The 12954-nt window shown below is 58.9% G+C and overlaps 1 protein-coding gene across 1 annotated transcript in view; it reads right to left on the reverse strand.

Annotated features, from left to right (window-relative positions):
* Positions 1 to 11875: 11875 nt before the first annotated feature.
* NBEAL2 (neurobeachin like 2) overlaps positions 11876 to 12954 on the reverse strand; it is a 175643-nt gene continuing 174564 nt past the window's right edge. Inside the window, exons 54-55 of the mRNA XM_029911640.1 lie at positions 12665 to 12800; positions 11876 to 12028 (exon numbers count right to left, since the gene is read on the reverse strand). Coding sequence (XP_029767500.1) covers positions 11918 to 12028; positions 12665 to 12800 — 247 coding nt within the window. The 3' untranslated portion in view covers positions 11876 to 11917. The remainder of the gene's footprint in view (positions 12029 to 12664; positions 12801 to 12954) is intronic.

Raw genomic sequence — 12954 nt, forward strand, 5'->3', positions numbered from 1 at the left:
AAATGTCGTCTGCCTACGTGAACGTGCGAGCCGGAGGTCATTTGCGCACGGGTTGGAACGCGTCGGTGCCAGCAGAGAGCTTGGGGGTAGACCGTTGGTTTGTCTTCTCCACACATTGACTCCATCTCCCATGTGCACTCGGAAACCTCTGTGGTGGAGAAGGAGGCCAACGATGCTGACTACTCATTCTGGGAGTGCTCTTGACAATTTGACTAAGAGCCCCGTGTGCCAGACCCCGAGGGTCATGCCACTGTCCGGCCCAGAAATAAGGCGAGCGAAAGGGACAAATGACACGGGGTGGGGAAGAGGGGGAGAAATGCTTTCAGGCCAACAGCCTCCCATTGTGATCAGCCTCCATCCATGCCCAAGGGTGGGGAGCTGCCTGGGAGAGCGAAGCATAGAGCATGGCTAGGACGCTTGCCAGACACACACCATGCAGCCAGTTGGCCTCTCCCCGGCAGAGTCAAGCAGGCTGCCCTTCCCACGGCTTTGAGGTCCTTGTGGCCTCTAGACGCATGGGCGGCCAGGCAGCTCTGCACGGTATGTGCCACCTTTGAGCCCGCAGACGTCACCTCCCGCAGCTCCCATTGGTCGTGGTTCCCGGCCAATGGGAGCTGCGGAGCCGTCACCGGGGGCAGCATGCAGAGCCTAGGGGCTGCAGGGACATGCCGGCCGCTTCCGGGAGCCGCGTGGAGCTAGGACCGGCCAAGAGCCTACCTTAGCCCCGGGCCCCCACTGTGCTGCCAACTGGACTTTTAATGGCCTGGTTGGTGGTGTCGACCGGAGGCGCCAGGGTCCCTTTTCGACTAGGCGCTCTGGTCGAAAACCGGACACCTGGCAGCCCTCCGCTCAGCTATTCTGGTGACGGGGGGCCAGCTAAGTACCTAAGCTACATAGCTGGTCTTGGAGCATGACTAAAACCAGCGCGGTGCCATCTCCGCCCTCAGTCCCCAATGCCTGGCACGCGCACCGCAGGGCTCGCAGACCACCAGGCCTTAACGGCCCACTGGGGCCTGAAGGCAGTGGGATCGAGGCTGATTTGCACCCGCTGAGGATCGGGCCCTTCACATTTAATTGGACAAGCCAAGGGGGAGGAGATAAAGTTTAGCAGAGGCAGGGTCCTCATTCTTCCCCCCCCCCAGTTAAACAAGCCAGGCAGTCCCCCGTCCCCCTGGCTGCATGTAGATCTCTCACTACGCCGGCCGAACCCACACGTATGCACCAGAGACGCAGGCTGGAAACCACCTCCGCGGGCTCCCCAGTAGCTCACAACAGCTACGGCTACGTATGCTTTGAAGGCCCTGGGTCTGAGCCCAGGGACGGTGGAGCAGCGCTAGCAGAAGGCCCATCACCAAGCTAGGCGACCGACCAATCCCCCGTGTCCTCAGCCAAGGGCCAGCCTGGGAATTCGCACGTCAGGGCACCAGTTTGCCCAACACCGAGTGGCAGAGCAGAGAGGGGAGGAGATGGGAAAGCCCCAGCAGATCCCGGCTGGTGTATCGATCCCCCAGGTCCCAGCCACGCCAGGGAGGGCAAGAACCCCCATCAGGTGTCAAGGGCACCCGTCCATCCTGCGCCCTCGGGGTTAAATGCCTCCCGCTAGAGGGGGCACCGGACTGCCTCGCTGCAGGAGTTTTAACCCTTCTGCTGTCCCGCTCCTTCCTCCAGCCAGGCCCCCACCCGCTTGGTTTGAGCCCCTCATCCCGTGGGTGCAAAGCTGCCCTTCAGTTGCCCTGCCAATGCAGCAGAAATGCCAGCTCCTACTGGGGCATCTCCAGTGGCACCTTTTCCAAGTCGCCCCTCCTGCCTTTGTGAAGCAGCTGCCCGCCCTGCGTAGTGCCAAAACAAACCGCGGCTGTTCTGAGCAGATCCGCCCGGAGCAAACACCCGTGCGTCCACCACAAACAAACCTCGCGGCCTCTCCGGAGCCGAGTGTGGTTCCCAGGCTGGTAGGGAGAGAGCACAGGGGGAGGGGAGCCTGTGGGCAGCTCCCAGCACTGTGGCTGGATGAAGTTTGCAGCCCTGCTCCGAAAGCCACAGCCACTTCCCACCCACGTGTCAGCCTGGGGTCTGGCGGCCAAGATAAACCTGCCGGACGCCAGAACCTGGCTGGGCATCTCCCATGATCGGTCTCCCCGCGACCACATCACGGCTGCCTCCCCTCAAATGCCGGGGCTTGGCAGCTGCAAACCATGGGCGCAAAGCACTCTGGGAGTCTGGCCAAGGGGCCGTTCCCAGCTCCTGCAGCCAGGCAGGGTGAGCGCACAGGGTCACACCAGGTCAGCCCGTCCCGCGAGCCAGCGAGAGGCAGGACGGTGTTGCAGGGAAGCAACTGGCCAACGCCGTTGGCGGGGAGGGGAAGTGGGAAGCCCTAGGTGCCGCGGCAGGGCCTTGCACGGCCGGAGGCAGCGACTTGGGGCGTCGAGCTGAATCAGCGCCCTCGGCCGCCGCCTGTGAGCTCACGCAGCCCAAGTTCCTGGGACCCTGACATGAACGCGACAGGCTGGCCATGTGATCACAGCACTGGACTGGGACTCAGGAGATCTGCGTTCAAGTCATGGCTCAGATGCAGACTCCCTGTGCACCTCTGAGCAGGTCATTGAATGTGCCTGGGCCTTGGTTCTCCATCTGTACAATGGGGAGAATCAAACCGCCTTTCTTCCAGCCTTTGGCTGTTCTCGCTAGTTAGCCCGTAAGTTCTGCTAAGCAGGGGCTGCCCTTGCCATGTGTACGTGCAGCGCCTAGCACAATGGGCCCCCAATCTGCAGCTTCGAGTCTCAGAGCCCAGGTCAGCTGACTTGGGCTGGTGCTGTGGGGCTAAAAATAGCAACGCAGACATTGGGGCTCCGAGACCCTCCCTCCCACTGGGTTTCAGAGCCCAGGCTCCAGCCCTACAAAAGTGGGGTCACTGTTATCATCCCACGGGGGTGGGGGGAGGAGTAGGAGAGAAGAGGGAAACTGAGGCACAGCTGGGGTTCATTTGAGGCCAGTCAACCAGTGAATCAGTTACAGAGCTGGGACCAGTCCTCAGAGCAGCAAACACCCTCCTGGGGATTTTGGCACTGCTGAATGGGACAGGGAAAGCAAGACTCTCAAACTACACACTGCTCTGCTAGGGCACCCTAACTTGATCTGCAGCACCCTCTGGGCTCCCAATCCTGGACCATCCCCCCCAGCCCCGCAGCCCCCCACTAGTCCAGCTCCGGGACTGCCCCAGCCCTGCCACTGCACCTCGCTCCTGGCCTGCGGCCCCCCACTAGTCCAGCCCCGGGACCCCCCTGGCCCTGCCACTGCACCTGGCTCCTGGCCTGCGGCCCCCCACTAGTCCAGCCCCGGGACCCCCCCAGCCCTGCCGCTGCACCTGGCTCCTGGCCTGGAGAATGCACGCAATGGAGGGAGCTGCATCAGGATCTGAACTTCTCTCTGCAGTGCTCGCCCCTTCCCAGCACTGCTCAGGCCCCCAGCTGAGCTTCTGAGTCAGCCAGGGCTTTACACACTCAGCCAGGTATGTAAACAGGCCCCAGTTCAGAGCAGATTCCTGGCAGGAGATGAGATCATGGAGCTGCTAATCCGGGACAGATGGGCTCAGGGAGTCCTTCCAGGGCACAATCCTCTGGGGAGTCAGTGGGGGTGTGTGTGTGTGCGCGCGCGAGCAATCAGGGCATCTCCCCCAATACCCCTCCCTGGGACTACGCAACTCTCCGGTGCCCAGCAGCGGGCCAAGATCATCCCACAAAGGGCTTGTAGGGGGCGCCCCACGGCCTGGAGCAAGGAAGGGCTTGGAGGACTCATCCAGGCTTCCCACCCTCTCTGGGCACTGCCTGCAGCACCCTAGCCCTCGGGATCTTCGAGAGCCCCTGGGAAAAGGGAGAACGACCCCAGTTCAATGCCCCCTCATTCATCCTATCAGGCAGTCGGTTCCCAAGGGTCCCCACTCATCTGGCACATGAGCTTGAGTTAGGAGACCCCCCCCAACCCCTGACCTTGTATTACCCCAGTGCTGGGCTCCCCGCTTTCCCCTCCCCCTCCAGGGCTGGGCTCCCCCACCCATCCCTCGTGCCCCCCGTTGCTGCAGCGGTCGGGGCAGCTGGCCAGAGCTGGAGCTGCTGGGCGGGTAGGCAGCGCAGAGGAACAGGGAGAGAAGCGTCCGCTGCCCCGTCTGCCTGCGCGGCAGCATGCCGGGCACAAGAGCTGTGGGGGCAGCCCCCTAAAAAGCCCCGGCAGACTGGGAGGGCAGGAGAGAGAAGGGAGATCGCCCCCTGCTGGACCCAAGGCCTCTCTCTCGGCACACAGCGGGCCCAGAACAAGGGAGCAGCAATTCCTCCGGTGAGCCCCTACCTCTGCTGACGGGAAGAGGCAGGGCCGTAATTGAGGAGAGGACCATTTCTATCCTCATGCAGCCAGAGCAGGGGCCATCTACCTCCCGAGCTCGTCTAGGGCTCCCGGCAGCGCAGCATCGAAGCTCGTTAACAGCTGGATGTATTCCCTCCCCCCGTATCATCTCCGCAGTGTACAAGTTGGGAAACCGAGGCAGAGAGCAGCTAAGGGGCATGCCCAAGGTTGCCCAGGGAGAGTGTGGAACCCCAGGGCTCCCAAGGTCCGTGCCGGCGCAGGAACCACAAGGCCCTCCACCAGCCCAGCAGCCGGGGTCGTAGCACGTTACTGAAGAATTCACCTGCCTCGGAAGCAGCCCTGGGAAGCGGCTGATACCAGAGGCTGGTCACCCTGGGATTTGAGGGCCCAAAGACAACGCTGCCGCCTCCTTCCTCCCGCCGGAGCAGCCTTCCCCGCCCAGCCAAACCCTGCAACCGGCGGCTCCCACACCAGCTGTGGCTTGCAGCTATTCTTCCCCCCATTTTCTCTGCCGCCGCCTCCTCTGCTTCACATTTGGGTGATTAAAGGCTGTAAAGGCCTGGAATGTGCTGCCCCCCCCCATGCCACTTCCTGTCTGCAACTAATTTAACATCCTCAGAAACATCTGACAGAAATATTCCCGGCTGAACCGGGCAGGAGCGCTGGGGCGCTGGGCAGCGGCCACGGCGCTCCCCCACCGCCACGGCAGATTGGCTCCTGGGCGCGCCCTAAAGCCCGGAGGAGAGAGTGCGCCAGGGCAAACAGAACGGAAAAGGGACCGTAAAAAAAACCCCGTGAGCTGGTTGACGCGGATCAGCGCAGGGGGAGGGTTGGCAGCACAAGCCCCGGGCCCCCTCAGTGGTAGAGAAACAAATTTCTCCGCTATTACCAACACCTCCGAGGCTGCTGGAGCCCAAGGTCGTGAGGCCTGGGCCCCTCCACTGAGACTGCGCCAGTGCCTGACTGGGGTGCTAACGCCCCTCGAAGGAACAGCCCAGGAGGGGGCACTTGGCAGGGCTAGGGCTTCCCTGCCCCCAGACATCCCCCCCCACCGCTGAGCTGGGGTCTCCCGCACGTCCACCGTTCTCGCACTTCGGGTTCAGTTCCACCAGGTAGGGCTTGCCCCAGGCCACCCGGAAAGCCGGCAGGCGCTCGGCCAGGGCTGGGCACAGCTCCGGCTTGTCCAAGGGCAGCGGGTGATGGCGAAGAGCCGGGCCTTGGCCAGCGTGGCTACCACCATGCCCTGGCGCCTCTGCCCCTGTCATGAGGTCCCCGGCTGGCCTGCAGGGCAAGCACAGAACCAGGAGCCAGAGACCAGGCGAGGAGAGCAGGGCTGGGGGGAAGCAGAGCTGGGGGGCACCCAGAGGCAGGGGGAAGGGAGATCTGAGGGGCACCCAACACCCAGCCCACACACCATCGTGTATGTCTGTCTTCTTCACACAAGGCCTCAGGTGCACGCCCAGCGCCTGGCAGCGCTCCATCAGCTGCCTGGCGTTCCTCCTCACCCCCCTACCTCGCCCACCACCAGCACTGGGCGCGGCCGCTCCTGCAGGTGCCACCCACTCGCCCCTCCGCGACTGGCTGATGAATGCAGGCTTCCTTCAGTGCCCATTGCCCCGGATACACCCCTCTCGCACTGTCTCTAGCCCTGCTGCTGGCTTCCTTTGGGCACTTCAGTTAGGTCCCCGAGTCCCAAACGGACTCTGACCATTTCGGTGCCTCCATTTTGGCTGGCCCCGACTCGAGGCACCAGGAAGGAGCCCAGCCCGCTGAGGCGCTGGGTGCCCGCAGGTCCGATCGCCGTCAGCTGAAGCCGAGGGTGACTTACGTCCCGCAGAGTCAGGCGTCTGAAGCCGGGTACCCATCCCGTAAAGCAACCCAAAGCAGAAGCCGTCTCTGAAACTATGGGGCTTTATAGTCTGTGCCTCAGTTTCCCTATGCACGCTAGGGTAACACTTCCTGTCAAGCTTGATTCTTTGGTGTCTTGAAGTGTTAAAAGCCTTGCAGAGAGGGCATCAGGGATGGAGGAAGGTTGGAAGCTGCAGCTGTCTTTGCTGTTTAACCCTTTCAGTGCAGGCCCTTTACAGTAGCTGCTCCTCATTAAAATCCCGCTGCCAGCCAGGCAGCGGTTGGGTCTAATGGGGGGCACTGAGTGGCACAAGCTCATGGAGGGAACCTACAGCATGCCAGCCAGCAGCGGCGGGGTTAACTCAGAGAGGCACTGCCCCAGGCAAAAAAGCCTCCCGCCGCCCCCCGCCGGGGAGCCCCGCTCTCCCCGGCCGGCCGGAGCACCAGGGGAGGGCGGCCCCACTCTCCCCAGCCGGCCGGAGTGCCTGGGGGAGGGCGGCGAGCCCGGCCGCGGCCCCGCTCTCCCCGACCGGCCAGAGCGCCAGGGGGAGGGCGGCGAGCCCGGCCGCGGCCCCGCTCTCCCCGGCTTGCTAGAGCGCTGCGGGGAGGGCGGCGAGCCCAGCCGCGGCCCCGCTCTCCCCGGCTTGCTAGAGCGCTGGGGGGAGGGCGGCGAGCCCGCTGCGGCCCCGCTCTCCCCGGGTGAGCGCCGCCCCCCTCCAGGTGTCGCCCCAAGCACATGCTTGGTAGGCTGGTGCCTGGAGCCGGCCCTGCTCACAGCAACCTCAACTCGGCCCTGTGGCGCTCCTGGCATTTCTCTTGCGTAGTTCAATACATTTGTAGGGTTTCAGAAATGTTCACAAAGTGCCATCTGTCTGCACACGCAGAAGGCAGGGCCCTAAATGTGTAACACACACACAATATCCAGTGTGTCGATATGGATGAGATGACACTGCTGTGGGAAACTCAAAAAAAAATTATCCATGCAACTTAGTGATGGCCATGAGGAAGAACTGTGCTGGGAACCAGGACACCTGGGTTCGGCGCCCAGCTCCACCACAGACTTGGGGTACAACCTTGGGCAAGTCATCAAAATTCCCAAGACAGAAAGATCCCACATTGCAGATGGGTAAATCGAGTCTTCATTTACAGCTGTCAAGCATTTTGAGATCCCCTTATGAAAGATGCTAAAGAAATGCCAAGTTTTATCACACAGGAAGTGGGTGCAGTGGGGGGAGGGGGAGGGAAGGTCAAGGAATTGAGAATGTGTATTCCTTTATAAAGTTTATTAAAGATCACATCCACCGTACATTGCTAGCAAACCGGACAACCCATCCCCCTACAGAATGAGGCCATGTTCCTCTTCAAGTTTAAGGCATAAATGTTTTTTTTAATCGGATTGTGCTTTATTTTACTTTTGGAAAGAATCTGTAGACAAAGCTACAATAGAAATACATTTTTCCGAGCACCAAACACACCCTTTGTGTGGATTTGTCATTCGCCCTTCTCTTCCCTGCTGGACAGCGGGGACTGGAGTGTGTGAGTGGAAAGACTTGGCCAGTCCATTTCTCCTCACGGCTGGTTCTAAAGGAAAAGCATAGGCAATGGTCCCATAAATAATGCCTGGAGGACCACTTGGTCAGAGACGGGGAGTCTGAATTCCTGGGTTGGCTCTCAGCTATCAACCTGTGCCTGCAAATTCTTTGCCAGTCTCCCCAAGCAAACACTGCTCTACTTCATACAGGAATGAGAACTGCATCCAGGTCTGCATGGGATGCAATCTCACCCAAGGATGGTGGATTTGTTAACACCCCTCCTCCCCAAGATTCAGGATGCTTGGAGATCAGTATGTAGCACAACTGATTGGCACGAAGGCTCCAACACTACATGCGGCAGGCCGGAGAGCTGGGAGTACCAGTGGTGCTACCCTGATCAAACCACTTGCTTGAATTCACTTCCCCACCGTGAGCCATTCATTTCCCAAAAGAGGTAGAGAAGTAGGGGGGCCCCCATGTAACCACCCCACAGTCATACCACTGCACGCAGGGATTAGGCATGGGGGCCAGTTTTTTTTCCAAATTTGGGTGCTTACGTTAGCTTGCCCAAATGACAACTTAAACAACCGGGCCCTGTAACATAGACCCTCAAGATTGAAGACCAGGTTTCACATTGTTATTCCAGGGGTGAGTGGAGCTGGAAGGAATCTTGCAGGTCAGAAGGAAACCATTCCCCTTGAAGGGGAGCATCCCGAGCCTGCCAGATTCTTCCCCACACAGAAGTCTCAGAGCATGGCCCAAGCATTGCTATCTGTGAAGAAGACAGGAGCAGAAAGAGCCCTCAGCAAGTTGCATCCTGACTCCATATAACCAGAGAAGGTACAAGCAAAGTGAAAGGAGGGAAAGAAAAATCTCTTCAAGTAGAAGAACATGGCAGAGGCCAACCAGAGAGCAGGTACCCCTGAAATTCAAGCATCTTCAGAACAGGGCCAGCAACGACCCCTTGAATTTCCACTGGCCTGAGCAATTCTAAGAAGGATGACAGACAAATCCACGGTGAGGCTTGTAGGTCCCTTGGTGCTCTATAAAAGCCAGCGGGATTCTGGGAAGCTCCAAATACTTACCACCCCGTTTTTGGAAAAAAAGTAGTAGAAATCTTTAGATTTACATCATTCAAAAAAGTTACAAAAACTATATATATATATATATATATATTGTATTATATACACACAAACCTCAATACAGCACACGTGCTAAAAAAAGTCTTCTCTGCAAGTTGCAAATATTGCACTGTCGGTGGTTAAACCTTGATCTTCACCTAGGGAATGAAGTTGAGAGCATTGTTTCAGCCTCTTGCCCAGTGTTGGTTCTTCTTGCCTTTTTTTGTTTTTCTTTGTGAAGAGAATTGAGGTGCTGTTCAGCGCACGAGCGTGATCTAACCAGCCACCCATCACAAAGTCACCTCCAGACCAGCAGCAACCTCCGCACGCAATAGGGTCCGGTGGCTAACAAGCAGTGCATTTAGAGAGCCTCTCTCCCCTTCTTAATGGCATTTGCAGTTCAGCATCTGCAGATGATTGTCCCAGGCCTACAGTAGATGTTTCCTCCAGCATGAGCCACAATGGACCCACGTCCTCTCCTCTCAGCCCTGGTTGGAAAGAAGCTACCGAATGACAGTGTCCCAAGGCAGAGACTGTCCCTTTTTTGGTCAGGAGGTGTCATGGCGTGGAAGATCCAAACCATTTGTAACCATTGTCTGTTGTAGTTTGACGGAAAGGGACCCTGGAGGACCAACGGAAGACAGTTGCAAGGATGGAAGGTGCAGCGGCTTTAACGACCCATTGTTATGAACAATAAAAGCAAAGCACATCGCTCAACGGGATAGTGACTAGCAACCCAGGGCACATGGCTTTGAGCCCGTCAAGAATCGAACTCAGATCGTAACGTTCCTTGACCATCTCTTTGCATTTCATACCATCCACCCTGCCTCCCTCCCACAGATCTTCACCAGGACCTGCGACTTCTAGGAGAAATCCCTGGACACGGGGGAGCAGCCTGTCTCCATACTGTGGCGTAACATACCTAGAGTATATGGGGGCAGGGGAGAGATCCATTTCCTAGAGCCAGGGAATGGGTTGGGGAGGAGGGGAAAGGACACACTGCTCTTCAACCCACACCCCACCTCACTGCAACCCCTCCTGACTCTAGGACCGTGAAGTTTCATGGGGTTCTGCAGAGAGATGGGATTGAGCCATGAGCTTTGGATCCAGAACCGAATCTCCCCTCCCCCATCTCTGGGAGGTTTGGATCCAGCCGTTTATGAAGCTCAAGCCAAGACACCAACATCTCCCGAGTTCGAGGGGGGTTGGAGTCAGGTGTGGAATTCCCTACGGCATCAAGCTAGTCACTGCCCTTCCTCTCCAAACCAAAGCCCGGCCCAGTGATGGGCAGTCACTGGCGCCGGGGGCAGGGAGAGCTGACTGGCACCAGCGCGCTTGTTACTGCAAGCATCAACACGATGCAGAAGGGCTGTGGGTTCCACAGCTCTCCGCCCAGATGCATCCAGAGCATGGCTGGAGTAAAGCCCCACCAGTCTCTTCCACCCCTGGCTTACCTGACGGAAGGAGAGTTTTTAAATCAGGGAGAGGAAGTGTGGGGAACAACATGGCAGCTCCCTCCACCTTCCAGCTAAGTGACAGTAACCGTGTCCTGCAAGGATCGATCCATCGCCCCCTTGTTTGGGGGCCATTCGCTCCCAGACGCTCTGGTGATGGGCTCATGCCCTGCATCGTAAACATGGAATGTTCCGTTTTCACGGGGACTGCTGGGCTCCCTGCAGCTGCGAGCTAGTGAGGCACAAACATCACTAGCATCAGACGGCTGCTTCTAGCCTAACGCAACCCCCACTCCCCCGTTCCTCTCTGGATCAACAAGGCCTTGGCCATGCAGAGATCAGAACCTGGGTCCCTCAGAGAAGGTGCCAACGTGGTTTCAAATCTCACCATGACCAGGGATGGAAAGTCTGCAGGACTGGACCACCCCCCAACCCACCCAGTTGGTTAAGAGCAGCGAAGGGTTGGCCGTTGGCTGCCAAAACAAGCCTCTTTCTGGGCCAATTCCTATTTACTGTGTGCCACTTCAGTATCAGAAACAGACAGACGGACGGACGGACAGAAGAACTCTCCTTCCTGCTACAAGCAGGGGTATCCGGTGTGCAGCCAGGCAGGAGTTCTGTTACAGCCGCGGAGCTGCAGGAGGAAGGCAAAGCTAACGAACGGCCGGGTTTTATTGCTGGTGAAGTCATCCAATGAGCCCCGCCGGCTCGTGCTCCATGGAACAGACCAGTCTTGGGAGACAAGAAGATTGTGCACATTTATTTTTGTTTTTTTTAAAAAACGTATAAATCAATAGGAAAGTTAGAAGAGGCCCCACCAGCAAATGACTGGGGCCCTGGGAGGTGCTGGATTTGGGTGCCCCTGTTGGAAGAGGCAGACAAACCATATTCTGAAGAATCCCAATGAAAGCGCAACACCCTTCTTTGCCAGCAGGGGGTCTATACACATCTAGGATTTGGGGATCAGTAGGTATCTTTGTGGGCCCCTGGTATTTGTTGCCCTCCAAAATTCAACCTCTGGGAGGAAAACAGAACAGGCTCTTGCCAGTCTCATCACATTAAAGCTTTTCTGCAGCAGACCGGCCTCCTGCCGAAAGCAGTCCTTGGTTTTGGTACAAGTTCTCTACGTAGTGCAACAGGGTCTGGTTAAGGCCACCCAAGGAGGACTGAGAATGCAGCGATGGTCATCGTCTCGCATCTATTGCGACGTTTCCCTGCTGGGCGGCAGGGGGCACCGGCTGCGGGTTTCCTGGCCTCTCCATCCAGCGAGAAAGTCACAAAGAATAATACAAAAATGTTTTCCACTTCAAGCTCTGCAGGAAACAGGCTGGGCTGGGGGGGACGCCAGATCGTCCCACGTGCATCCTGGCTCGGCAAGCCAGGGTCACCGGTGCAGGCCCCTGGCTCGGAAAGGGATCCTGAGCTCTGCACACTCGGAGAGCGAGTGGTCGAGAGCCCCGGTGCGGCAAGGCTCCCACGGTTCACGGCGATCGCCATGCTCCCTGGGGAAGTGCAGATACCTCCGAGTGGCGAGGCTGGACCGGCCCCCTCCGCCACCCCTCAGAGACCTCCTCTGCCCAGTAATGCTCTGGGGACAGGTCACCTCACATCAAGCCTGTCCCTTGGACTCGGGCGGGTTGTACTCAGTCTCTCCGGAGGAGACCTGGGAGATCCGGCGCGTGGAACGCCACAGCCGTCTGTGGAACTGCCCCGTCCGCACCTGGGGAGAGAGCAGAATGAAGGGGCAGGGCTGAGGAGCGACGTGGAGGTGCTTCGCGGAGAGGGGTGGGGTCGCTCCGTAGTCCGTCTTGGCTACGATACAGACCCGGCTTCTGTAAAGGGGGCTGCCCCGCATCACAGAGCCCCGCCCTCCAGGCCAGGGTCTCATCACACAGCTGGGCTGTGCAGCAGCCTGGCCCCTGGGATGCCCAGCCCCTCGAGGGTTGGAGCCTGCCCTCCGGCACGGACGAGCCGTCTCACCAAAGAGAGTGGGGTGGAGTGGGCAGAACCTTTGGCCTAAGGGTTCGTGCCAAGGCTTGGCTGATCCCACCCATTTCACGCTCCGGAGAGGGGCCGGATTTCGAGCGTTCTGCTGTGGGAAATCCAGCCCTGCCGTCACGCCGCCCACGAGGAGTCAATCCCTCAGTCTGCAGACAGCGGCTCAGACTTCATTCATGGCTATGGGCCAACCTTGGCGCCTACCTGGGCTGGCTGGGAAGGCAGTGCCTTCCCAGTCTCACCCTCCTGCCAGCAAGGTGCACCCCCCGCCTCCGATCATGCAACTACTTCACTGGTGCTTCCAGCTCATACTGCACCCGTTCCCGCCCACCCCCACCGAACCACGGTCTCCATTTACCTCCGAGGGCTGGCCTGCTCCCACCACAATCAGCTTCCCATCCTCCAGCCCCACCAGGATGTGGCTCTTCTCCTTGGTCACGGACACGCTGTGAACCGGGACCTTCATGGGCATTGGCAACACCGCTGCTTGGAGGCTGCAACGGCAAGGAGGGGGGCATTTAAACAGTGGGGAGAGCTGCTGGGGACTCAGCACGGACTGTGGAAAGGGACAGACGGGCAGGGTGCCCTGCCAGAGACCCCCCCAAACCCACCCCCGCTCCCGGATCTTTAAATCGGGGGTCTCTCAAA

This window comes from Terrapene carolina, unplaced genomic scaffold (genome assembly GCF_002925995.2).
Source record: "Terrapene carolina triunguis isolate 2854851 unplaced genomic scaffold, T_m_triunguis-2.0 Scaffold111, whole genome shotgun sequence".
Taxonomy (NCBI): Eukaryota; Metazoa; Chordata; order Testudines; family Emydidae; genus Terrapene; species Terrapene triunguis.